General features: G+C 40.9%; 1 protein-coding gene across 1 annotated transcript in view; it reads right to left on the reverse strand.

Moving 5' to 3' along the window:
* scai (suppressor of cancer cell invasion) overlaps positions 1 to 27,885 on the reverse strand; it is a 192,397-nt gene that overhangs the window by 73,683 nt on the left and 90,829 nt on the right. Inside the window, exons 4-5 of the mRNA XM_043720180.1 lie at positions 3,070 to 3,165; positions 353 to 439 (exon numbers count right to left, since the gene is read on the reverse strand). Coding sequence (XP_043576115.1) covers positions 353 to 439; positions 3,070 to 3,165 — 183 coding nt within the window. The remainder of the gene's footprint in view (positions 1 to 352; positions 440 to 3,069; positions 3,166 to 27,885) is intronic.

Consider the following 27,885-nt stretch of genomic DNA (forward strand, 5'->3'; position numbering starts at 1 on the left):
AGAGGGAGAGAGAGAGAGAGAGAGAGAAAAAAAAAAATCAGAAATTCTAATTCCACTGGTATTGGATGTCATTAATACATATTTTGCAGTTCTTATTACAAGTAGATATACCAAATTCCTCAGACATTACTTCTAATCACCACTTTTGCACAGTGTTTGATCCCCAAGCAAAGCTGCCAAAGCACAAGGTAGGAGCCAAGACAGAAGAGGACCAATGCAACATTAAATGTTAATTTTGCATATTGCAAATACAAGATTGCCTGAAGTGGTTACTGACTGCTTGAGTAAATAATTTCCCCAAGTGATCATGGTAATTCATTTGCTTTCAACCACACCAAAAAAGCCAACTTACTAATAATGGTAGTAGAGTTGTCCTATCTTTGAAGCAATTTCTCCAATCTGCCACCTCTTCAGGCCATACCGATTGTCCAAAATTTGCCTGGAATGAACAATGGACAAATAAAAAAAAAGTACAATCATGCGTAAGATATATTATCCATATGAACTAAACTTTCAAAAGAAATTGCACAGATAAATTCCAACTTGGTGCTTGTGTATTCAATGAATATTAGTTTTACAGTGCCAGTGAAGTGCAATTTACAACAATTTTAAAGTTTCAACCAAAATGTGCATGCAATGCAATGAAATGCAGAGTACTACCTATTGCTTATGTCAGCAAAATTAATCATATAGTAGCACATTGGGCGACACGGTGGCTCAGTGGTTAGCACTGCTGTCTCACGGCACAGGGTCCCAGGTTCAATTCCAGCCTCGGGGGACTGTCTGTGTGGAGTTTGCACATTCTCTCAGTGCTTGCGTGGGTTTCCTCTGGGTGTTCCAGTTTCCTCCCACAGTCCAAAAGATGTGCAGGTCAGGTGGATTGGCCTTGCTAAATTGCCCATAGTGTTAGGTGCATTAATCAGAGGGAAATGGGTCTGGGTGGGTTTTCAGATCAGTCTCCTGTATTTTTCTCATCCAAACATATCACCATAGTTCAACTCCAGTTTTGTCAAAGTAAGCGAGATAATGAGTTGTTCAAAGTACATTTTCCTCTTGATGTGACGATATCATTTAGCACTCAGAGCCAAGTTGGAAACAACATTGTACTACAGGGAATTTACAAAGAAACAAGCCTTTCAGCCCAACTTAACCATCCTTCACATCAGCCTCCTCCCACTGCCAACTATGTCAATAAAATTTTAGAACATAGAACATTAGAACATAGAGCATTACAGCGCAGTACAGGCCCTTCGGCCCTCGATGTTGCACCGACATGTGAAATCAATCTGAAGCCGATCTAACGTACACTATTCCATTCGCATCCATATGCCAATCCAATGGCCATTTAAACGTCATTAAAGTTGGCGAGTCTATTACTGCTGCAGGCAGTGTATTCCATGCCCCTCCAACTCTCAGTAAAGAAACTACCTCTAATATCTGTCCTACATCTATCACCCCTCAATTTAAAGCTATGTCCCCTCATGCTAGCCATTGCCATCAGAGGAAAAAGGCTCTCATTGTCCAACCTATCTAACCCTCTGATTATTTTGGATGTCTCAATTAAGTCACCTCTCAACTTCCTCTCTCTAATGAAAACAGCCTCAAGTCCCTCAGACTTTCCTCAGAAGACCTTCCTTCCAAACAGGCAACATCCTAGTAAATCTCCTCTCAACCCTTTCCAAAGCTTCGACATCTTTCCTATAATTCAGTGACCAGAACTGTACGCAATACTCCAAGTGTGGCCGCACCAGTGTTTTGTACAGCTGCAGCATGACCTCATGGTTCCAAAACTCAATCCCTCTACCAATAAAAGCTAACAAACCATATACCTTCTTGCCATCCTATCAACCTGGGTGGCAACTTTCAAGGATCTATGTACCTGGACACCAAGATCTCTCTGTTTAACTACACTACCAAGAATCTTACCATTAGCCCAGTACTCTGCATTCCTGATACTCCTTCCAAAGTGAATCACCTCACACTTTTCCGCATTAAACTCCATTTGCCATCTCTCAGCCCAGCTCTGCAGCTTATCAATGTCCCTCTGTCACCTACAATATCCTTTGTAACTATTCACAAGTGTACCGACCTTATTGTCATCTGCAAATGTACTAACCCATCCTTCTATGCCCTCATCCAGGTCATTTGTAAAAACAACATGGACCCAAAACAGATCCTTGCAGTACATCATGAGTAACTGAACTCCAGGATGAATATTTCCCATCAACCACCATCCTCTGTCTTCTTTCAGCTAGTCAATTTCTGATCCTAACCACTAAATCACACTCAATCCCATGCCTCCGTTTTTTTGTGCAATAGCCTTATCAAACATCATACTAAAATCCATATACACCACATCAACTGCATTACCTTCATCCACCTGTTTGGTCATCTTTTCTATTCTCTTTCCCCCTCCTGGATTATTGAGCTACCCTGTCATCAATGCATCTATGTATGCTATTTGTTTGAATTACTTCTAGTGGCAGCAAGTTCCACATACTTATAATTTCCGGGTAAATAAGTTAGGTAAATAAATGTAATCTCATTAATGCCTTCACACCTAAATGGGAATGGGACTGTAAGATTGAAAGACTGAATATTATGAATACCACTTCTTACACATTTGGCTAAAGTACTGAACCCTGCTTTAATTTAATTATTTCACCTGATGGTTAGAATAGTATTGTCAAACATGAACAAAACTGCAACATGTTGGACCACTCACCTCAATATTGGAATTACATGAATTTTTGCATATATGAATCAATGCACAGTCAAGCACACACTGTATAAGGCCTACACATGAACTCCTCTCAATCCTTAACTGAAACATAAACTGATTAAGTGAACTTTATAAACTTCGCTAAACTAACTCTTAAGGGAAGTTACTCGCATTGTGAAAAACAATCTGACATCAACGCTAGTAGTACTTTTATCTAGCTTGCTGTAGAACCAAAAAGGATGTCAGGTGATAGGATAGATCATATCCATTTTCTTTACTTTGGAGTAGTTTATTGCAAACAAAATATTATTTCATTGCATACACTGTAAAACAAAATTTCTCCCAACCTATGCTGTTGTTGGAATTTCCAGAGCTTCGTGTAAACATCAAAAGTACGTCCAAAATATGACTGCCATTGTTTCTGACCATACTGAGGTAAGTCCCTGTTAAAACAGAATAAAATTTACTTTAAACCTGAGAAGTAAATTTGTAAAAACAAGCTTTTTCAGGCCAAATCAAGAGGCAGAGTCAAGGAATTGAGGTTTGGTGTATAATTGACAGCTAACAAAGTATAAAGTCAAAGCTTTAACTACATATTCATATTGTTAAACAGGTAATGCAACAAATATTGTTATTTTGTATGTTCGAAATAATACTAAAAAATCCACATTGCCTAAATTAGAATTATTACAGCCTTAATTTCAACAACTCGAACTCATACAGGACAGTGAACGCACTCAAACATTGTTAGGTACTTTGTAGGATTGTTATTTGACAAGATTCAGCACTGAGCCACAGAAGGCCAAATTAGGGCAGATCTAGATGCAGTGGTAGAATCAGGTAATGAGGGGTGGTTGTAGGTGGTCTAGTTGATGGAGTTCATCTCGCTGTCAATAACTGAATATTGTGACACAATCAGCATCACCTTCATGACAGGTACAACCGATCAGGGAGGTGATGGAAGAATGCAAGCATTTTAAAATGTGTACATCCACTAGATTAAAGAGGTTGTTAACCATGTGATTTCTTGAAAATGAAGTCAATGCTTAATATGTGCTGTTTTTATTGTAAATAAAATGAATTTAGAGATGCAACTAAACAAAGCTTTCCAGGGGATAAGAGATAGGTTTTATTGCCTTATTTAGTGGCAAGGTTAGCTTTGAGAGGATCGAGATGATTATGCTAATAGTTGCCTTACAACCCTTTCTGGATTTGGTGTTCTGTTTGACAGATCCAAGAGTCAGAGTACAGAAGACACCTCAGAAGTTGCAATCTCTCTCCTGAAGTGTTCTCAGTCACTGTTTCAAAGAACTTGAGAGTTTCTAAATAATAGCACTTTGGTCTACCTTGTAAACCTAAAAAGCTGAACTGTGATCATGTTATAAAGATACAAATCCAAATTGATCATAGTCAAACTGGATATACCATCAATCTATGGCTGTCAGCAATTCGACAAAGTAACATAAAAGAAAGCTCCTGAGTCATCGCATCCAATTCTTTGTTTCCAAACTCTTGGCCGACAGGAGTTGTTGACCATACCTTTTGTTTTTATTTAGAAACAAAACCGTCATTACTACAGGCTTATCTTCTTGTGATCTGTGACATGCGTTGGTGTGTAGGATTGAGGGGATATAGTTTTAATTCTGGATTGTAGCTTAAATGGCAATCAGTGTTGCCACTCACTTTGAGAATACATTTTGTCAACAACAAACTGATTGTTTAGAGTTCATTAAAGAAACCAGGCAGAGGTTTCTTTTATTCTCAAAAGCAGTACAAAATAGAAGTGACTGGCTATTTTGGTAATGGAATCAACAAATGTTTACCGTTGGTGGAGTAGTAGGATTTGATTGTTGGCATACTCTTTCCATCACAGTAGTGTCAGCATGCAGTGGAAAAACTCCTAGTTTCTGAACCAACTTTGCTATGTGACTATTAGATCAACTACAAAAATTTGGAGCACAATGATAGTATAAGGACATTGATCCAATCAGCAGTTGCTGTTAGACCCACTATTGTAGCAATTTCAGCTGCGCTGCTAATAAAAGCTACGTCAACAGAATAGGATAACCATTTTAAAAAACATTGTTAATTCAAGTTTGCATTAGGAATACTAAAAAAGTTTTAATTTTGAATGATATTGGGAAATTGCAATTATGATCTCAAGTGTACTTCAGTTAGAGTTCAGAAAACAATTACCAGCTGAGGAAATGAACAAAATCACTGCATAAAATAGCATATCAACAAACAGAGGAGAGAAAGAAATAAGTTGGAAAAAGTAAATCTTGAGCACTTACCATTAAAGTGAGCGCATTGAGACCTATTATATTCATTTGTAATATGGTTAACAGGAGGACCTTAAATCAAGCCATACTTGAATTTGGAAATGATGAAAACATAATAAGACTATCAAATTGAACAAAACAGGTTGCAACCCAATTCTTATAAGTTAGGCAATTATGAAATAACATAGCATTCAGAATAAGGTAGGTGAACTGACAGCATAAATCCAGGTAAATGGCTATGATATTATGACCATTACGGAAGTGTGATTACGAGGAGATCAGAACTAGGAACTTAGCATTCAGGGATATTTGACCTTTTGGAAAGACAAGAGGGAAGGAAAACATGGTGGGGTAGCATTCTTACTAAGAAATGAAATAAGGACAGTTGTGAGAGATGATGATCTAAGCTTGGATGATGTAGAGTCTATTTGAGTGGAGATAAATAATAGCAAGGTAAGGATTACATTAGTAGGCATAGTGAATCGATCCCCAAACAGCAGCCACACTGTATGGAAGGGTACGGATCAACAAATAACAGGAGTATGTTAGAAGAACTTGAGCAATAATTATGAGTGACCTTCATCTTCATGTTGATTTGCATTGGGGAAAGTTTCTTAGAGCAATATGTCACAGAGCCAACCATGTAATGAGGTAGATTTAATAATTGACCTCAGAGTAAAAAATCTGTTAGGAAGCAGTGATCACAACATGATAAAATTTAATATTCAGTTACAAGTCTAAGAAACTTAGGTCAGAGACAATTGTGTTTTACTTAAGTAAAGGGAATTACAATGAAACGAGGACAGAGATAGCCAAAATAAAATGGGCAGATAAATTAGCAGGAAAGACATTAAGCAAATAATGGCAGGCATTTTAAGAGGTAATTCATGACACACAGCAAAAATCAAGCAGAGTCAGTATGGCTTCACAACAGAGGCAAGATGACTTCATGAATGGAAAATCATGTCTAACTAATTAACAGAATTTTTTGACTAAGTGGCAACTGGAATATATAGAGGAGTTCTAAGAGATGCATTGATTTGGATGCCCAGAAGCTGTTTGACAAGGCTCACAAAATGTTAAGTCATAAGATAAGAGTCCATAGTGTTGGAAATAGTAAACTGGCATTGAGAGAGAATTGGTTAATGAACAGGAAACAGTGAGTGGGGATATGGTGTTCTTTTTCAGGTTAGCAACCTGTAATCAATAGAGTTCCATACAGGGATCAGTGCTTGGACTGCAACTGTTTTCAATATACATTAAATGACTTGGAGGAAATGAAACATGTGTACTGTTGCCAAATTTGAAATGACATAATAGGTGGAAAGGCAAGTTGTGAGGGGGATGTAAAGTTTAGGGAGATATCTATAGTTTAAATGAGTAGGTAAAAAAAATGGCAAATGAAGTATAATGTGGAAAAATGTGACATTGTTCACTTTGGAAAGGAGAACAAAGGAACAGGTTTGTTTAAATGGAGAAAAACTGCAGAAAGCTCCATCACAAAGGGACTTGGAGTACTTGTGTATGAAACACAGAAAGCTGGCACACAGGCGCAGTAGGTAATCAGGAAAGCTAATGGAATGTTGGCCTTCACTTCAAGGCTGTTAAAGTATAAAAGTAAGGAAGTCTTACAACTGCAACTATACATGATGTTAGTGAGACCGCATCTGGAATACTGAGAGCAGTTTTGGTCCCCTTATTTAAGGGATTGATGTTAGTTCACGGGTGACAACTCAGATAATATTCACTACGATCATCCCTGGTATGGCAGGATTGTTTGAGCAGCAAAATTTAAACAGGCTAGGACTCTACTCACTGGAGTTTAGAAGAATCAGTGATGATCACACTGAAACATATCGAACTGTTAAGCGGCTTGAAAGAGGAATCGCTGACAGGACGTATCTTTCATGGGAGAGTCTACAAGCAGACAGCATGGTCTCAGAATTGAAAGGTGCAAACTTAAGGCTAAAACGCGGGTGAACTACTTCTGTTCGCTCTGAGCTAGCTGGCTGCATGTCATGAACTGTGCATATGTAAATAAAGGATGACCTGGTATACCGGCCTTCGTGGAGTTATTTCAGTGGAGACAAGAGGAAAACACATCCCTGAAGAGATTGACTTCCAACAGTTGTCTTCCGGTTGGGGAAAGTATTCCTGGCATCGCAAAGCTATTTAGAAAGTTTAACCCGTTTAATCATGCTGTTGAAGACTGGACCCAGTGTGTCAAAGAAAAGTTTTTTCCCGCAGGCAAATAACATTAGGCAGATAAAAACAACAAGTAATTCTTCTGACAGCTTGTGGACCCACAGCTTTTATGGTAATTAGAAGTCTAACTTTCCCTGAGGCACCAGATACTAAAACCTTTCAAGAGTTGATGGATTTACCCAAGGAATTTTATGACCTCCAAACCTCCTCTAAATATGAGACGCTATCGGATTTACTTGGCAGTTTGAGAACCAGGGGAATCCATATCTAAATTTTTCATGAGGTTAAGTCAACTGGCAGAGGCTTTTGGTTTAACCCTAAGTGAGATGTTGAGAGAGCGACTGATATGTGGGATTAAACATGCAACCATGCAAAAACAGCTACTAGCTGAAGCACAACTGGACGTCAAACAGGCACTACACTGGCTTTATCATTGGAAAATGTAGCAAGTGGAACAGATGAGTTACAGGGTATTCTGACAGAAGTGGTCACCCTCGCCAGGCTGACTGAGCTTGGGGGACACCATGTGAGTGATGGCAATTGCATAGCCTCACTCTGGGCACATCCTGAAAAGAGGGACTCTACATCAGCCCAAAAGCCCAAGACAAAGCCAAGCCTCTATCAAACTGTTAACATTTTCTCAAGCATCCAGGCCAGCATGCCACTGTACTTGCTGCTGGTATGTGGACTTGAGACAGCAAAAGACTCCCACTAGGCCTGAACTGAGTAAGGGAACTATTAGGCCGGTATCCAGAAGACTACAGACCCTGGAAAATCTACCTACAGTTGGCTTGGAACAGTTAAATTGCCTAGCAACATCCAAATCAGAACCAAAAATAAATGTCTGGTTAAATAGTCATCCAGTTCTGGGTGATCTAAGATGGCAGCGATCTGAGAAGATTGCACTGCAGAGCTTCGCATCACAGCAGGAGCGGGACGGTCCTTTAATCCGCCCAACCCAGGTCATCGGGATTTCTTGGGACTCCGGAAAGATCATGGAGTCCCAAAAAATGTCTAAAAATTAACTTACCTATATTTTCAGTTTTACAGAAATGCGGAAAAAGGGAGGAGGAACATCCGAGGCCAGGTCTGCAGTTCAGCCTGCAGCAGCCTTGGAACCAATTACCTGGTGAACCAGCTCTCGAAATCTTGAGATGGTGGGGAAACAGATTGAAGAGAAGCTGGCTCCAGTCTCTCATGATGCAGAAGCTTGAGCAGCAGCTGGGAGACCTGGAGAAGAGGATGGATGAGGTGGAGCACAGGCTCACAGTGGTGGAAGCTGATGCCAGTTTGTTTAAGGATGAGATCCAAGCCCTGAAGATGCAGGTTAGTAATTTTCATGACCAAGTGGATGATCTTGAAAACAGGGGCAGGAAAAAAAAATTTGGATCATCGGTCTGCCTGAGAGTAAGGAAGGTGAGCGGCATGCGGAATTTGTTGAAGATTGGCTGCCGAAGTTCCTTGACTTGGAGGCTGGCATGAGAGGACTGAAGATAGAGAGGGCTCACCGGGTTGCAGTGCGGAGATCGGGTCTGAGTCAATGTCCTCGTCCTCTCCTGGTGTGGTTCCATCATTACCGGGATAAGGAGAATGTCATGCAGGCTTCCAGAGTCCAGGGGAAGGATCCAAAGGCCCTAATTTACGAGGAGTCTAAGATCATGTTTTTTTCAGGACTTTTCAGCGGCAGTGATCCAGAAATGAAAATCTTACAACGGTGTCAAGAGAAGACTGAGGGAGCTTGGGATTCAGTACTCTCAGAGATATCCGGCAGTGCTTAGGATCACCTTAGATGGATCTATACATCTTTTTGACACATTGGAGAAGGCAAGAGACTTTGTGGACAAACTAACCTAGTTTGAACAATTGTGCTAGGTATAACTAGTGTTGTTTTGGTATGTGTTTATCATTCTGTAAAAGAAACTGAGGAAATCAGGTTGGAGCTTTATTTTTCTTTTTTTTCCTCAATTGATAATAATTTGGTTTAAACTATGTCTGGCGAAGGTTAAGATGTACATTTTCAATTTCTAAGTTAGGATGTACCAAAGGATGGGTGGGGTATTTATTCCCCCTTTTTTTAATAAAAGAATTTTTAAAATTCATATCGATATTCTATGGGGTGTTTATTCTTTTCAGCTTGTGTTTACGGTGCGGCTCTAGCATGGAGAAGTGAAGGTGGTTGAGATTGTTAGATGCCTACCTATGGGCAGTAGGAGGGGGAAACTACCCCTATTCAGCACTGTTGGCGCTTTATATGTTGGTTTGCTTTTTGGTTTTTGCTGTTTTTTATTTTTAATAATTTTGTAGATTTATTCAATGTAGTGGTTTCAGTTTATGTAGTTTTTATATTTGGTGGATCATGTGACACTAAGGATCAGCAGTTTGTGGTTCAGGTTCCTCCTCTCTGGAATTTAAATTTAATTGCAGAAGATTATGACTAATGATTTGATTAAATGGTGTACCTGGAATATAAAGGGAAGTCGCCCGGGTGTCCTTGGAGAAGGAGCACGTGGTGTCCACCAACACCCTGGAGTTGTTCAGGGAGAGGTGGACGCCACAGGGAGTGGAGTGCATTATTTCTCCCTCCAACTCTATTTTGATTTAGTCCCTACCCTCCCCTTCACTGTTTTGATCACACAGCACTGCCCTTTGATGTGAAGGGCAGTGTTTGTCACTGGCCACCCGGGTGTTTTCCTATCTTCCTGGTGGTGGAATTTGAATAAAGATTCGTGCACTTTGTGTCTTTCACTGTTTCTCACACCTGCACACACACACCATGGGTGCTGGGGAAAAAAATAAGCACTACCGCACAAGGAAAGGAAAAAAAAGCACTACCACAAAGGAAAAAAAAATATAAAGGGAAGTCGCTCACCAATTAAGAGGAAGAAGGTGCTCTTGAGTCTTAGAAAGAAGAAGGTGGATATTGCTTTGTTACAGGAAACACATTTGGATGACAAGGAGCATCTGAAATTACAGCAGAATGGCTTTGACCGAGTTTATTTTTCATCATTTAATACCAGAAGTAGGGGAGTGGCTATATTGGTTAGGAAAAATCTCCCATTTAAATTGTTGCAATGTGTTAAAGACACATATGGGAGGTTTGTAATTCTTAAAGCCTTGATAAATGGGGAAGAATACGGTGTTTTAAATGTTTATTATCCCCCAGCTCATCTCCTTAAATTTTTGTAGATGCTTTTTCTAAACGGATTTGGAGATGCCAGTGTTGGACTGGGGTGGACAAAGTTAAAAATCACACAACACCAGGTTATAGTCCAACAGGTAGTCAGGTGACTACCACCTGATGAAGGAGCGTCGCTCCGAAAGCTCGTGTGCTTCCAATTAAACCTGTTGGACTATAACCTGGTGTTGTGTGATTTTTAACTTTTCTAAACTGATAAGTCTCAAGTCTTGGCACATCATTATAGGGGGAAGATTTTAACTGTCTCATGGACCCCACAGTAGACAGATTGTTCAAAAATCCCTTGATACCCTCTGTACAAACTAAACCATTAGTGGGTCTGTGTGGGGAATTAGGGTTGGCAGATGTCTGGAGGCGTCTCCACCCTACAGGTAGGGATTTCATGTTTTTCTTTAATCCACACAGATGTCACACAAGGATTGATTTTTTTCTGACCCCTGCATTAACCCTAGGTCTGGTGGCATCTTTTACGATTGGTAATATTACCATCTCTGATCATGCTCCAGTGTACCTTATGGTTAAAATTAAGGACGTTACAGTTGGTTCAAGATACTGACTAATGGATCCCTTTATTCTCGTGGATAGTAAGTTTGTGGAATATTTCTCTAGGGAATTTCGGGCGCTCAGAGACATCAACATAGGCTAGGTTGAGTGCACATCCATTCTATGGGAAACTGCCAAAGCCTATGCTAGAGAATTAGTTATTTCATATTCCACCATAGGAAGCAGAAGGGTGAGCAGCAACGTCTCCTTGAAGCACGGTTGAAGGCAGCCGAGAAGGCCTACTTTGACAGACCCTTGTCGGTCAAACTACAGAGGATTACGGCATTGCGGTTTGCACTAAATTCCGTGCTCACGCAGACAGCAAAGAAGGAGCTGGCTTTTGCAAAGTAAAGGTTATATGAGCATAGTGACAAGCCAGGCAAATACTTACCAAACCTTGCCAGAAAGAGGAGTGCCCACAAACCATCACGGCGATTAGAGAAGAGTCTGGGAACCTAACATGTGATTCTAAAAAGATTAATGTGGCGTTCCAGAGATTTTACTCTAAGCTATACCAATCTAAGGATTGAGGAGGGACAGACCAAAATGGAATCTTTTTAGAGATCTGAAGCTCCCATGTGAGACTCCAAACAACAGTCCTTTCTCAATGCCCCATTATCAAAGCAAGAAGTACAGGAAGCTGTGAGGCAGCTTCAGAGTGAAAGGTGCCCGTCCTGATGGACTTCCCATGAATTCTATAAGGAATTTATAAGTATAGTGTCAGGCCCGATGCTGAATATGTTTAATGATTCATTCAATCAAGACTGTCACCCACCATCTCAGGGAGGCCAATATTTAACTTATCCTTAAAACAGGGAAGGACCCGGAAGACTGTGCTTCATACAGGCCCATCTTGCTCTTAAACATGGACTTTAAAATCCTCTCTAAGGCTCTTGCGTTAAGGCTGGAGACTGCGTTACCTTCTATTATTAAAGAGGATCAGACGGGCTTTCTAAAGGGTTGCAGAGCCTCCAATAATGTTAGGAGGCTGCTTAACGTAATTCCAGGATGCCAACAGCAGTCAATACGAGGATTGGTGATTTCTTTAGATGCAGAGAAGGCATTTGACAGAGTTGAGTGGCCGTACCTTTACTATACTTCAGAGCAGTTTGGTTTGGGCGAAGTCTTCATAAGATGAGTAAAGGTTCTCTACGGTGTACCTCTCGCGGCAGTCATTACCAACAGGGTACGATCAAGCAATTTTAATATTTTTAGGGGCAGCCGGCAGGGCTATCCCCTTTCACCATTGCTTTTTACATTGGTGATTGAACCATTGGCGGAGGCCATTCGTGGGCATCCCAATATATCAGCTCCAGAAGTGGGGTCAAAATTACATACGATCTCGTTGTATGCAGACTATGTCCTAATTTTTTTGACAAATCAGTGCCTGGCCTGATACAATGCATTCACACGTTTGGCACTTTTTCAGGGTATAAGATTAATTTTGCTAAATCAGAGGCTATGCCTATGGGTGGTCTTACGAAGGAGTTGGTTCTTGTGGGCGACTATAGATTCCCATTTAGGTGGTCACAGGGGGGGTTTTGTGTATTTGGACATATTCATTACTCCCGTTCTGGATTGGCTGTTTAAAGACAATTTTACTAAATTATTTGGAAAAGTTAAACAAGATCTTCAAAGATGGGAGGCACTTCCAGTCTCGTGGTTGGGTTGGATAGCGCTGATTAAGATGAATATTCTCCCTCGTTTGCTATACCCTATACGGATGTTCCCCCTGATTTTCAATAAACAAACACTCAGGAGACTGAACAGCTGGTTCAGCTCCTTTATTTGGCATCGTAAGCGGCCCCTCATTAAATTAGCCGAAGTGCAGTTGTCTCTCGGGTTTTGGGGGAGTGGACCTTCCAGACATTAAAAATTACCAATTAAGCTCGCTTTTGACCTACGTGAGCAGTTGGGTTTGTGGGGATCCTCTTTCAATATGGCTACATATCGAAGCCTCCCAGGCAAGGTGCCCCCTTACCAGTTTATTGTTTTTGGACAAGATGAGGACAGTTAGATAATATAGCCATAACCCAATAGTCATCAATACTGTTAAAGCATGGAGAGCAATTCGGCAGGGAAGGGAATATTGGCAAAACACCTTTGTTTACACCTTTAGTGGATATATCAGGTTTTCAACCGGGTATGGTAGATTCAGGATTTAAACGTTGGGCAGCTAGGGGTGGGTCTTGCATGGGTGATTTATTTCAGTGAGACATAATTATGTCCTTTGATCAGTTAGTACGGAAGTACGAGTTATCTAATAAAGACTTTTCATTTTTTTCAAGTTAGGGATTTTATTTAAAAAAAAGACCACACTTTTGACTGATCCCTGCAAAACTGACGGGGGAGGGGGGGTGTGCTAAGTGTATACTCTCTGTCATAACTTTATATCATCAATTGGGGGTTGCCAACTCAGATGAATCTGATCGACTCTGCAAGATGTAGGAAAGAGAGCTGGGTGTTGAAGTTTCCTCAGAGGCATGGGAGGATATTTGGGAGAATGCAAGGAAGATATCAATTTGCAATAGGACCCATGCTTTACAGTTGAAGATTCTCCACAGGGCCCACTTGGCTCCAGACCCTTTGTCAAAATTTAAACCAGAGGTATCTTCAGCATGTCCCAAGTGCAAGGTCTGTATGGGCACTCTTACCCATTATCTTTGGTCTTGAGATAGGTTTCAAACATATTGGAGTGCTGTGGTGGGTGCAATGGAGAGGATTTTGGGTGTAAGGGTGGAGAAGAACCCTATCTCTCTCCTTTTGGGCTTAACCACTGTATTTCCTGCAGACATGCATAAGAAAAAACTTTTCAATATTCTTATGTTTTGTGCAAGAAAGAATATCTTGCTGGGTTGGATATCCAAAATCCCCCTGGGCCTGTCGGGTTGGTGGAAGATTGTTACGGTGCATATTCCCCTGGATTTTTTCACAAATATGGTACGCCACAAAACTGAGAATTTTTACAAGACATGGCAGCCCTTTTCGGAATACCTGGACATAGATTTACCAGCCACAGTAACAAGGACTTTTATATAGTTGTAACGATTGTGTTTCACAAGTCCAATATCCAGGGAAGAGGAACTGTGAATATATGAGTGTTTTGTTTGGCTGGGCTGAGTTATTACTATTTATTTGTTTATTGTTGGTTATTTATTTAAATAGCTAGTTCAGGTTTTTTTAAATTTTATATTTTTCTATGTATGTTTCTACATTTGTACAGGAGAGTGGGTTGGGAACTTTTTTTAAACTTACTTGGGTTTATTTTTGTACTGTTTTGAATTGCATTGTTTTCTACTTGTAATATTAAAAAATCTAATTTTTCTCAATAAAAATATATTATATTAAGAAAAAAGGTAATCAAGTCCTAATGAAGATCAATACCAATGCAGTTGTATCAGTGATTGTGGACTCAACCTTGATGAAAATTCACTCCGGACTCCAACCCTTATGTTTCTCTACGACAGTTCTACCAGAATTTATATTGGGAAACCTCTACAAATTAAGGGTACAATTTCGGCTCTCGTCTCTGATGAGAAGCAGCTTGTAGCAAAAAGCTTTGGCCCAAGTTCGATGGGGACAAATTGGTTGAGAAAGATTCAATTGATTGGCTTTACTTTCTTGATTAGCACATGGCTGCCTGTGAGAAGTCCTAATTTTTAAGGAAGGTCTGGGGACTATCAAAGCGATTACAAAAGAAAAAGTGCTAGAAAAGTTAAAAGAACAAAAAAAAATAAATCGATAAATCTCCTAGCTTTGATGGACGACATCCTACAGTTCTGAAAGAGGTGGCTGAGGAAATAGCAGAGGTGGCGAGTGTGACCTTTCAAAAGTCACTGGAGTCAGGGAAAGTCCCAGATGATTGGAAAATCACAGTTGTATCCCCCTTGTTCAAGAAAAGATCAAGATAAAAGATGGAAAATTATAGGCCAATTAGCCTAACCTTGGCTGTAGTTAAAATTCTAGAATCCATCGTTAAGGATGAGGTTTCTAAATTCTTGGAAGTGCAGGGTCAGATGAGAACAAGTCAGTGTGGATTTAGTAAGGGCCTGACAAACCTGTTAGAATTCTTTGAAGAGGTAACAAATAGGTTAGACCAGGGAGACCCAGTGGATGTTTTCTACCCTTACTTCCAAAAAGCCTTTGATAAAGTGTCTCACGGGAGGCTACTGAATAAGGGGAGGACCCATGGGGTTCAAGGTGAGCTACTGGCATGGATTGGGGATTGGCTGTCTGACAGAAGGCAGAGAGTTGGGTAAAAAGGTTTTGTTTTGGAATGGCAGCTGGTGACAAGTGGGGTCCCACAGGGTTCAGTGTCAGGGCTGCAGCTGTTCACTTTATATATTAATGATCTGGATGAAGGGACTGGGGGCATTCTGGCGAAGTTTGCCAATGATACCAAGTTAGGCAGATAGGCAGGTAGTACTGAGGAGGCAGGGAGACTGCAGAAAAATTTAGACAGTTCAGAAGAGTAGTCTAGGAAATTGCTGATGAAATTCAACGTGAGCAAGTGCAAGGTCTTGCATTCTTGAAAAAAAGAATACAGGCATGGACTATTTTTTAAATGGTGAGAAAATTCATAAAGCCATAGTACAAAGGGATTTGGGAGTGCTAGTCCAGGATTCTCTAAAGGTTGATTTGCAGGTTGAGTCCGTGATTAAGAAAGCAAATATAATATTGGCATTTATCTCAAGAGGGTTGGAATATAAAAGCACCGACGTGCTTCTGAGACTTTATAAAACTCTAGTTAGGCCCCATTTAGAATACATTGCCCAATTTTGGGCCCCACACCTCAGGACATACTGGCACTGGAGTGTGTCCAAAGGCAATTCACATGGATGGAACCTGGAATGATAGGCCTGACGTACAATAATCGGCTGAGGATCCTGTGATTGTATTCATCAGAGTTTAGAAGTTTGAGGGGAAATCTAATAGAAACTTACAAGATAATGCATGGCTTAGAAGGGGTGGATGCTGGGAAGTTGTTCCCGTTAGGCAGGGAGACGAGGAGACCGTGGGCATAGGCTTAAAATTAGAGGGCGTCAATTTAGAATGAAAATGAGGAGACATTTCTTCAGCCAGAGAGTGGTGGGCCTGTGCAATTCATTGCCATGGAGCGTAGTGGAGGCTGGGACTTTGTCTTCAAGGCAGAACTTGATAAACTCTTGATCTCGCAAGGAATTAAGGGCTACAGGGAGAGTGCGTGTAAGTGGAATTTAAATCCCATCAGCCATGATTTAATGGCAGAGTGGACTAGATGGGCCGAATGGCCTTTTTTCCACTCCTAATGTCATATGGTCTTAAGGAGCCAAGGCCATCTTACATGTTGAGCAAAAAGCAATTCCACAATTCTGCAGAGTCTGCCCAGTGCCATTTGTGTTATGAGCAAAAATAGAGACAGAAATCAGGAAGGTGGAAAATGAAGGAATCATCAAACCAGTGTAGGTTGTTTAATGGGCAGCACTGATCATACAAATTATGAGGTGAACTGATCCTTCAGTGTTGTGGGGATTTCAAACAAATGGTAAACTGCTTTTCGCAGATAAATACTCAATCTCTTGCATAGAGGACTTACACACAAGACTGGCAGAGGATCTGTCTTTCACAAGGCTAGACATGAGCCGTGTATACTTGCAATGTGATTAGATGATGATTCCAAGAAGTAATGCTACAATTAGTACCCATAAAGGTTTGTACCAATATAAGTGATGGCCTGGGGGCATTTTCAGCCTGTACCACTTCCCAGCTGATGATGAAGAACATTTTACAAAGTCTACCCCAGGGAAGACTAATTAAGAGAGCTGTAGAGAACTTAGACATAGTGCTTTAAAATTTCTCTAAGGCAGATGTCCGCCTCAGGAGGGAAAAATGAGTCGTCCAGGCACCATAAGTGACCTACTTGGTCTACAGAGTCGACAAGGCCAGGTTACACCTTATAGAAGATATAGGGAGGGCCATCAAAGATGCCCCCAGCTCCCACATCTGTACCGGAGCCTTGGGTTGGTGAATTATTACAGAAATTTGATACACAGCGTGGCCTCCATTCTGGAACTCTTACATTTGCTACTGAAAAAAGGTCAGTTTTGGAAATGATCTCATAGCCAAGATGTAACATCTAGGGAAGTGATGAAGCAGCTAAGGTTGTTGGCACACTACAAGTGAGATATGGTGCTTACATGCAATGCCTGCCCATCTGGTGTCATAGTAGTGTTATCTCACTGATGGCTCAGCAGGGAAGAACACCCGATAGCATAACCTTCTCGGACTTTGGCTAATGCCAAACGCCAATATTCCCAGATAGAAAAGGCAGCTTTGGTGTGAGAAAGTTCAACTAACACCCTTACAGACATAAATTTGTCCTAGTAAAGGACCACAAACCCCTGCTAGGGCTACATAAAGAAGACAAGGTGGTACCGCCCATAGCTTCAGGTTGTATTCAGCAGTGGGCTCTTATTCTGAACGCATATAATTACAAGTCAGAACATCATTTGGAAGGCCAAGTGGCAAACTTGAATGCCTGGAGCAACCTCCCACTGACGGATACACCACCAATGGTGCTACCACAAGAAAAGTCTGTTCTGCTTTTAAACTTTCTGGACACCTTCCAGTTACCACAAACAATATCAGATTGTGGATGCAAAAGGATCCCGGCCTGGCAAAATTCAAACAGTTGGTAGTGATGGGAGAAACAAAAGGGCCATTACAACCAGAACTAAAACCTCTCTGGACCTAGCAAGACCAGATCGCTATAGAGATTGGGATATTATTTTAGGGAGCAAAAGTGATTGTCCCGAGCAAAGGTCACTGTCAGATACTGGCTGAATTCCACCAGAGTCATCCAGGGGTTGCCAAAATGAAGATGCTGGAGAGAAGTTTTGTCTGGTGGCTAAAATTCGATGCCTACATAGCCATGTTGGTGGGGAATTTCCCAGAATGTCAACAAGAGCAAAAACTACTGCTAGCAACATCCCCACTTTCGTGACAGTGCCGGGGTAAACCCTGGACTTGGTTATACATCGGCTATGCCAGACCTTTAATTGGCTTTATGTTTTTAACAAATGTGTGTGCCCAATGTGGTTGGACATGCAAAGGGCTCATTCGTCAAACACGAGGATGGTGATTGAAAAGTTGCAAACATCTTTTGTAATGCATTGACCCCTGGAAGAACTGGTCACAGATAATGGGCCATCATTTACTGGCAGGGGATTTGAGTATTTTCTAAAATTGAATGCCATTCAACATGCAAGGATAGCTCCATACCTTCCAACATCCAATGGTCTAGCAGAAAGAGCAGACAAACTTTGAAGGCAGGCTTAAAGAAACAGCCAACAGCTTCACACAATTCCAAACTGCCCCAGTTCCAGTTTGAGTTTAGGGTCACACCTCAAGCAACTCCAGCAGTATTGCTAACGGGGATAAGACTCTGCATCAGGTTAAACCTGATATTCCTGGACCTGGGGGGTATGGAGAGAAACAGCATCAGGAACGCTAATACCAGACACAAGAGTCCTCCAAGTGAGAGAGGCAGTTTACTTCAGGAAATGTACTTTGGTGTCAAAAATCATGGGAATGGCCATGCATGGCTATGTGACCAATGTGAGGTCAGGTCCTGTGATGTACAAAGTTTGCGTAGGAGAGGCGGTCCTGAACAAGAACGTGGACCACACAAAAGGTGCAACCTTGCAAATAGGGCAGAGTAAAAGCATACCCAGACTCTCAGAACATGCAGCAAGGCTATCAGAATCCATGGATTCTTCACCTGGCATCAAAGAAGTCTCTGAGGGAGAGATGGGCACAGATGTCACAGCCTTGACACCATTATCGCCTGAAGATGAATTTCAGCCAAGAGGTTCCAGGCACAACAGGCAAGTTACGGTCTGGTACACGCTGCTAGTATCTGAGGCAGAGTTGGAGGAACCGGCGCAGGTGCAAAAATAGCCCAGCAGAAGCTACAGGAAAAAGAATGGGCCTATGTCTCAGGACTTATAGGGGGAGGGATATAGTGATTGTAACAAGGTCAGTTTGGTGAAGCTCACAGAATGCGTGTTCCCGGATTGAGGCTGCTAACCTGGTCCAATCAGTGAACCCTGCCTGATAGCTATAAACAATAGCGTCAGGGGTCATGTTCGCTCTAAGAGGTGGCTTGAGATAGCTGGGTCAGTGTTATATGCTATGTATGTGCAAAGAAAGGGTGACTTAGTAACAGGATACCGGCCTCTGTGGAGTTAATTTAATCCTTATTCTAACTTTGGCTTGAAAGGGGTTGAAATAACTCCACAGTGGCCAGTAACCCATCACCAAGTCACCCATTATTTCCATGTACATAGTACTTGGCACTGGCCCAGATTCCTCAAAGCTAGCTCTCAATGAGCAGAACCTCTGACACTCCTGTGATTGTGCGGTTAACCTGGTTCAGTCATGGAACCCATTCTGAGGTCCACCTGGCTGACCTCATTACAATCCTTGATTAGAGTGGTGCTGGAAAAGCACAGCAGGTCAGGCAGCATCCGAGGATCAGGAAAATCGACGTCTCAGGCAAAAGCCCTTCATCAGGAATAGAGCTTTTTGCCCAAAACGTCCATTTTCCTGCTCCTCTGATGCTGCCTGACCTGCTGTGCTTTTCCAGCACCACTCTAATCTTGACTCTGGTTTCCAGCATCTGCAGTCCTTGTTTTTAACCTCATTACAATCCTTACAAGGATTAAATGTAGATTAAGTAAAGGAAAGTAAAATGAAGTTAACTCACTTCATTTAAATTGAAATTAAGTGAGATGAAGTGAGAAGTAGATGTTGCAATGAATCTATGCTTTGTTTTAGTATTAGTACCTAAAGAGTTAAAATAAAGAAGTTTGTTTAATTAAATTCTGAGTCAGCTCCCTGCCTTTTGTCTGACACACAAGGGAAGAATACCTGGGTTAAAGCTTTTTTGGGCAACAGTTCCCTCACCATATATCACAGAATTGGTCTAGCAGCAATGTCTCAACCAGTTCAATCAGTAGCACTGCTGCCAAGCTACTCTTGGTGGTGGATATGGAACTTACCCATCCAGAATACATTCTGTGCCTTTATCACTCTGCACTTCCTCCTTATGATATTCAACACGGAACAAAAGTGATCGATCAAAAGAGGGAGAATAGTCTATGATAAAGAGCAGGTTTTCTAGCCCATGCTTGACCTGATAGCGTGACACTTCATGGTGTCTGCAGTCAATGTTGAGGACCCCCAGGGCAACTCCATCTCAACTGTACACCACTGTGCCACCACCTCTGCTGGGCCTGTGCTGCCAATGGACATATCCAAGGATGATGATCAGAATTCCCTCAATTTTCTTACCAGCTGTGCAAGCCTCTGATGCCCATATGTGGAAGTGACTTCCAAAAACAGAAGTCAACTGCGATCTGCATGCCAACACCAATTGCCATGTGCAGAACATTGAAATAGCTGCACACGCACAAGCCGCGCAGCTTAGATACAACATAGATGGCGATGTCTGGGACAGTCATAGTTACAGAATCATACCTTACGGACAATGTCAGGAAGTCTGTGAGACAGCTCTCCCAATTTTGGAACTAGTCCCCATATGTGAGTAAGGAGGATTTTGAAAAATTTACAGAGCTGTTTTTGCTGTTGTCATTTCCAATGCCAAGGTTATGCCAGGTGGTCCATCAGTTTCAATTCGTTTTTTTAGACTTCACAATGATTGTTATATCTGAATGGCTTGCTAGGTGATTTCAGAGGGCAGTTGATAGTCAATCACATTGCTGTAGTTCTGGAGTCACATGTATGCCAGACCAGGTAAGGATGGCAAATTTCTTCCCTTCAGAGCATTAGTGAACCAGATGGGTTTTTCCTATAATTGTCGTGGTTTTGTGATCATTATTAAATTCTTCAATTCTAGATATTTATTGAATTCAAATTTCACCATCAGCCATAGCAGGATTTGAACCATTCCTCAGAAAATTAGTGCAGTTTCTCGATACATACATTAAAAGATAATAGATAAAGAACCAAACCTCATTAACAGTGCAGCGTAATGACAGTGTGCTTTAAAGGCAAAGTAAATACAATTTCAGCTTGTATTGCTGTTACCATGAATATGAAACATTTATCTTCTAACTATATCTTTGTATCCTTCACTTGTGAAGATGATAACGCCTCGCCTTGGGGCTTCAGTGAGAGAACAATGTCCAATATTTAGGGCTACTTAACTTGAAAAAACTGGCTTAAAAGGTATGGATGACCATCCAGTTCCATGTATTATTTAACAATGGATACCAATGATAGGACTTGAGATCGTGCATACAAATAGTGCATGAAAGAAGCAGATTAGATTCGAGGAAGTATTTCTTCTCAGAGGCATCACCAACTAAAAAATAGACCAGCAAAATTTGTGATGTATGTGAATTCTCTGGCCTGTTACATCAAACCTATTTGCCTTAGGAATTAGAGAGTAATTTTGCTGGAGTGGTTACTGAACATTTATTTACTTCTTTTAAGAGATTGCAATATTTTTAAAATGGGGATCAGTAGTATGTGCTTGCACCATTATTGGAAAGGAATAAGGTTGGTAAGTACACTTTCTTGTGTTCATTAAAAAGACAAACACATGCATAGAAACACTACATAGGACTAACAGGCAGACAACTAGCGATCCTCATTCATGAACATCTCCTCGGCATCAAACGCCACAACCAGCTATCCTGAGTATCTATACACACAGGTGACAAGGACCACACAACAACAATAGTACAAGCCAAACAGAGAACAGCCAGAGGATTCTTAAAAACTCATCCATCAACTCCATCACACTGACCGAGACCCAATATACCGACCACTGCAATGAACAACTGGAACCAGCATCCGGAAACAGCAGGAATGAAACCAAATAAATTCCAACCAACACACTATAGCAGCAGTTCACAAGAGGCTCTACAGCACTGAGGATGTCAGCTAGAAAGGGGACGAAATGTCTGCAAACCAAATTCCCAGCTCAGCTAACGTACCCACAACAACTGCATATGTATAGATGATACAAGTGTCTGCCACAGGAAGCAATGCATCAGACTTTGATTATTGTCAAACTGTTTCACTTTGCTGTTTCATTTTGCAAATTTTTTGTGTTTCCTATATTACAACAGTCATTACACTTCCTTGATTGTAAAGCATAATTGGATGTCCCAAGATTGTGAAAAGGTGATATAAATACAATTCTATCCTCTTTACATTGATGGACACAAAATAACACATTAAATTGCTTAATTGCCTTTTTTGAAAAAAAATCACAAATTTGATACTGGACAATTTATTTCCTGATTGTCTGCTGCTTGCCTTATTAGTTTCATTAATACACTTAGTTGTCACAGGGGAATGAAGTATTTGGCAACCCAATTGTTTGAACCACTCCATGGTGCTCAGCAAGCGTGTTGGGAATAGTCAATTTCCCAAATGGACTTATTAGAGATTTTTAAAACTGAACTCTGAGCAGCACCCAGATAATGGATGAATGTCCACAGTCACAGACCTGATCATTTGTATCAATCAATAAAGCTGCCAGACATTTACCAAAAGTGGCATTAGGTCCTGCCACAATAAAGTCTACAATAGAAAGTACAGTTTGTAGTTCTCAAATGCCCTGATCCTCAATTCCCACCACCATTTGTTCCATTTGAAAATCAGGTACTGAAACCAATTACAATAACACACAATGTTAATACAGCTGCCGAATCATCAGGAGTATTGCCTGAAATGGCATCTACAACACCCATCATGAAGAACATTTTTAGTCTTTAACATATTCAATATTAATGGATTCAGTTACACATCTTGAATTGTTAACTCCTCAAATGCACAGTCTACTTGGTCTTCATCTCTGACTATTCACAAACCGACAACATCGAGTAACTGCAAAATTGGTTAAAAATGTCACAAACTAGAATACTCAAAATTGTCAAATTTGAAGATTTATTTGGGAATAAAATTCCACAATTTAACACTGATTTTGCCCCATACTTTCTTCATTCAGTTGCAGAATATCAAGATTCTGTTTGGACTTGATATTAATAACTTCCACACTCCGCTGCATATTAAGTCATTCACATTGGGGACCATCCACCCAATCCACAGTTAGCAGTCTTAAGCAGAATAGCTCCTTCCTCAATATTCAGATGCAGTCCTAAAATTAGCAATTAACAATATGGTTGTATCACAGTTTGTGATCCTAGGTAATGCTATGACTGGATAGATCAGATCTTGGACTGAAATATGGTTTTATAGATTTTTAAAAATATTTAACATGGTGGTCTTTCCCTGAAGCATAAGCAGCTGAAAATGTGTTCCTGGAAAAGCGCAGCAGGTTAGGCAGCATCCAAGGAGCAGGAGAATAGACGTTTTGGGCATGAGCCCTTCTTCAGGCCCGAAACGTCCATTCTCCTGCTCCTTGGATGCTGCCTGACCTGCTGCGCTTTTCCAGCAACACATTTTCAGCTCTGATCTCCAGCATCTGCAGTCCTCACTTTCTCCCTGAAGCATAAGCACACAATTTTACCAATAACACAGAAGTTTATTGCACAAAACGGAACCAGGCTATTTACACATACAGTCATAGAGACATACAGCACGAAAACAGACCCTTCGATCCGACTCATCCATGGCAACCAGATATCCCAACCCAATCTAGTCCCACCTGCCAGCACCTGGCCCATATCCCTGCAAACCCCTCCTATTTATATACCCATCCAGATGCCTTTTAAATGTTGCAATTGTACATAACACAATTTGAAAGATTTCAAACAGACAGTAAAGCACAAATCTCATTTTTTCCCAACACCACTTTACAGTACTCAAATACTAGAGGGGGTTCCTTTACGATCACATCGGCAGGTGTAACTCAACGATTTATTTCAATTCCCGGTCGAGAGCTTGATGGCCTCTTCCTCAACTACTCACATAACTGAGCTTAAAAACTTTGAGCTACAAATAACCCCTTCAGGGTTCTAACTAAACACCTCTTCTACAGAATTTTTCAATTCCTTACACCAAGGTAACCTATTTTGTGACTGCTCTGAACAAAATCCTTTCTCCACAAGGAACGGTTATTACATTTAACTCCGGCCAGGTCTTCTGCAAACTGACACCAAAAGCTTTTCTATGTATGGGTCTTTACAAGCAAAATAAAATCAATTCTTGATTTCCCAAATCCAAAAGCAAGCTCACATTTGAAAATCCTTTCAATATTTGCTCTTTAACATTGTGAAACTCTCAGACAAACAAAAACAAAAATTTTACATTATCACTCCAGGACTGCCCCAGCCACTGCTTGCTGACATATACTTGTTTAAAAGTGACGACTCCTAGAAGACCAACAATTTAACTATTGAACCACTTCATACACAGATCTAAATCCACATGTTGCTAGTTCAACTCAAACTGTAAAATAAATGATGTCAATGTATACAATCACACCACTAATTCACTCAGATTTGTTTAAAACAACCAGCACAGGTCCCTTCAAAATAACCAAAACACTAATTCCACAGAATGTCAACCAGATTTCATTTGGCAGCACTGTAGCAGCGCATTTCTCAATCAATCCCTTTTACACTGAACGAAAATGGTGTGTTTAAAAAATGAACAATACGGCCTGCATGATGAAAGTAAATACACTTGAAGACAAAAATAAATTATAATCTCACTTACTGAAATGGTTCCATTAACTAACCTACACGGTGATCTGTGCTCTTTCTATAATAATAGTCATAGACTCAGATGTACAGCACGGAAACAGACCTATCGGTCCAACTCGTCCATGCCGACCAGATATCCCAACCCAATCTAGTCCCACCTGCCAGCACCCGGCCCATATCACACCAAACCCTTCCAATTCGTATACCCATCCAAATGCCTCTTAAATGTTGCAAATGTACCAGCCTCCACCACTTCCTCCGGCAGCTCATTCCATACACATACCACCCTCTGCGTGAAAAAGTTGCCCCTGAGGTCTCTTTTATATCTTTCCCCTCTCACCCTAAACCTATGCCCTCTAGTTCTGGACTCCCCGACCCCAGGGAAAAGACTTTGCCTATTTATCCTATCCATGCCCCTCATGATTTTATAAACCTCTAGAAGGTCATCCCTCGGCCTCTGACACTCCAGGGAAAACAGCCCAAGCCTATTCAACCTCTCCCGACAGCTCAAATCTTCCAACCCTGGCAGCATCCTTGTCAATCTTTTCTGAACCCTTTCAAGTTATTCTGATGGGAAGGAGACCAGAATTGCACGCAATATTCCAACAGTGGCCTAACCAATGTCCTGTACATCTACAACATGACCTCCCAACTCCTGTACTCAATACTCTGACCAATAAAGGAAAGCATACCAAACACCTTCTTCACTATTCTATCTACCTGCAACTCCACTTTCAAGGAGCTATGAACCTGCAGTCCAAGATCTTTTTGTTCAGCAACACTCCCTAGGACCTTACCATTAAAGTGTATACTTCCTGCTAATATTTGCTTTCCACCTCACATTTATCTACATTAAACTCCATCTGCTACTTCTCAGCTCACTGGCCCATCTGATCAAGATGCTGTTGTAATCTGAGGTAACCTTCTTCGCTGTCATCAGCATTTTGGTGTCATCAGCAAACTTACTAACTATACCTCTTATGCTGACATCCAAATCATTTATATAAATACTGAAAAGTAGTGGACCCAGCACCAATCCTTGTGGCAATCCACTGGTCACAAACCTGCAGTCTGAAAAACAACCCTCCACCACCACCCTCTGTCTTCTACCTTTGAGCCAATTCTGTATCAAAATGGCGAGTTCTCCCTGTATTCCATGAGATCTAACCTTGCTCACCAGTCTCCCATGGGGAACCTTGTTGAACACCTTTCTGAAGTCCATATAGATCACATCTACTGCTCTGCCCTCAATCCTCTTGGTTACTTCTTCATAAAACTCTACTGAGTTTGTGAGACATGATTTCCCATGCGTAAAGCCATGCTGACTATCCCTATTCAGTCACTGCCTTTCCAAATACATGTACATCCTGTCCCTCAGGATTCCACTAATGATGACAATGTTGTAATAAAATGCCTGAAATTATATGCTAACTCTGAATACTTCTGTAGCAAAACGTTATCAAATTTCAGTGTATTCTTCTTTAGAATGTGCAGGGGATTTGACTAAAAAAAAGGGTTTCTTTTGGACCATTCAAATTCATTAATTCTTCCCATTACAGAACAGCACAAAAAGCCCTTTATGCTGGAGTTTTAATCAAATAAACGTAGCTACAACAAAGTAGAAAAAGGTTCAGAAATGCATTCACAGCATGTACGCCAAGTTTTCATGTTTAAGAAAAAAATTTTAAATTCTTACAATAATAAACACTTCAGCCTGTATCATTGGCATTCAATGCTAAACAATACTGATCAATTAATATCTGTTGTTCCAGGTCCAAAGTTTTAGAGATGCTTAACAGTTTGTATCCCCAGTAAATTGCTCTCCTCATCTACTTATTAATCAAGCCAACAACTGTTTGAGAATTCAAAGTAATCATACAAATTGTGACTGAAACTCAATCAAATTTAACACAGTTCAAAATAACTGCACACTAATAATAGGTAAAACGCCAGAATAACGAAGGTAATGTCTGAGTATTTGACATTTTCACGGTAGCTGCAAGTTTAACACAGAGGTTTGAAATGTGAACTTTGTGGAAATACATGCGATGTTTCTTACAATGCATTTCCTAAGTTTTATTAAACTATTAAATTTCCAATTTGACCTTTTTAACCAAAGGACTATGAAAATCTCTTTAATCCTAAAATAAATTTGTCTTTGTTAGAGTCATAGAACAGTACAGAAACAGACTATTCAGTCAATGATATCTGTGCTGGGTCTCTGCAAGAGCAACTCAACTGTTCCCATATCCTTGCGCTTTCTCTGCATCCAAGCACATTTTCTCCTTTCAACCAATTGTCCAATTCCATTTGAAAACCATGCTTGAATGTGCCTACACCAGAGTCAGGCAGTGGCCTTGAGATGTGAACCACTCACTACAGACTATTCTTTTCCTTATGTCAATTTTTTTTTGCCAACCATAAATAGGTGTCCACTGCTTTGAAATTCTTGTACTAAGGGGAAATTCTTGTACCAGATCTCTTATAATTTCGCACATTACCAAATTCATTTCTCATTGTTCACAGAATTGATAATGCATTGTGTCATTGACAAATTTTGAAATTCTACATTACACAAGTCAAGGTCATGAAATCATTTTTAGTTCTCTGTGCAAACACAGATATCACAATCTCCACCACAGCTTGGAACAGGAGGCAGGTCACAATCATTGAGAGAAAGTGAGGGCTGCAGATGCTGGAGATCAGAGCTGAAAATGTGTTGCTGGAAAAGCGCAGCAGGTCAGGCAGCATTCAAGGAACAGGAGAATCGACGTTTCGGGCATAAGCCTGAAGAAGGGCTTATGCCCTAAACGTCGATTCTCCTGTTCCTTGGATGCTGCCTGACCTGCTGCGCTTTTCCAGCAACACATTTTCAGCGCAGGTCACAATCATACCTAATCCTCTTTTAGCTATTTACATGCCTATGAAAGACTTCTGCAATCTCTCAAGTGCCAATTGCCAGTGTCTTCTTATCCCCTCACTTTGCTTCTCTTATTCTGTCTTTCATTTCTGTTGAAAGAGGGAGTGAGAGACACAGGAAGGCTATGGAGAAGGGGAAAGAGGGAGACTGTGGATGGGTGGGGGAGAGAAACGGGAATGGGGAGAGGGAGCAGGAGAGAGCACGGGGGAAGAGAGGTGGAGGACAAGAGAGAGAGAACAACTGAGAGAATGCGTGCAAGAAATGGTGAGAGCAAGAGGGAGAGAGGAGAAGCATGAGACAGTGAGTGTAAGAAAGGGAAACAGACAGAGCGAGAG

Source organism: Chiloscyllium plagiosum, chromosome 30 (assembly GCF_004010195.1).
Source record: "Chiloscyllium plagiosum isolate BGI_BamShark_2017 chromosome 30, ASM401019v2, whole genome shotgun sequence".
NCBI lineage: Eukaryota > Metazoa > Chordata > Chondrichthyes > Orectolobiformes > Hemiscylliidae > Chiloscyllium > Chiloscyllium plagiosum.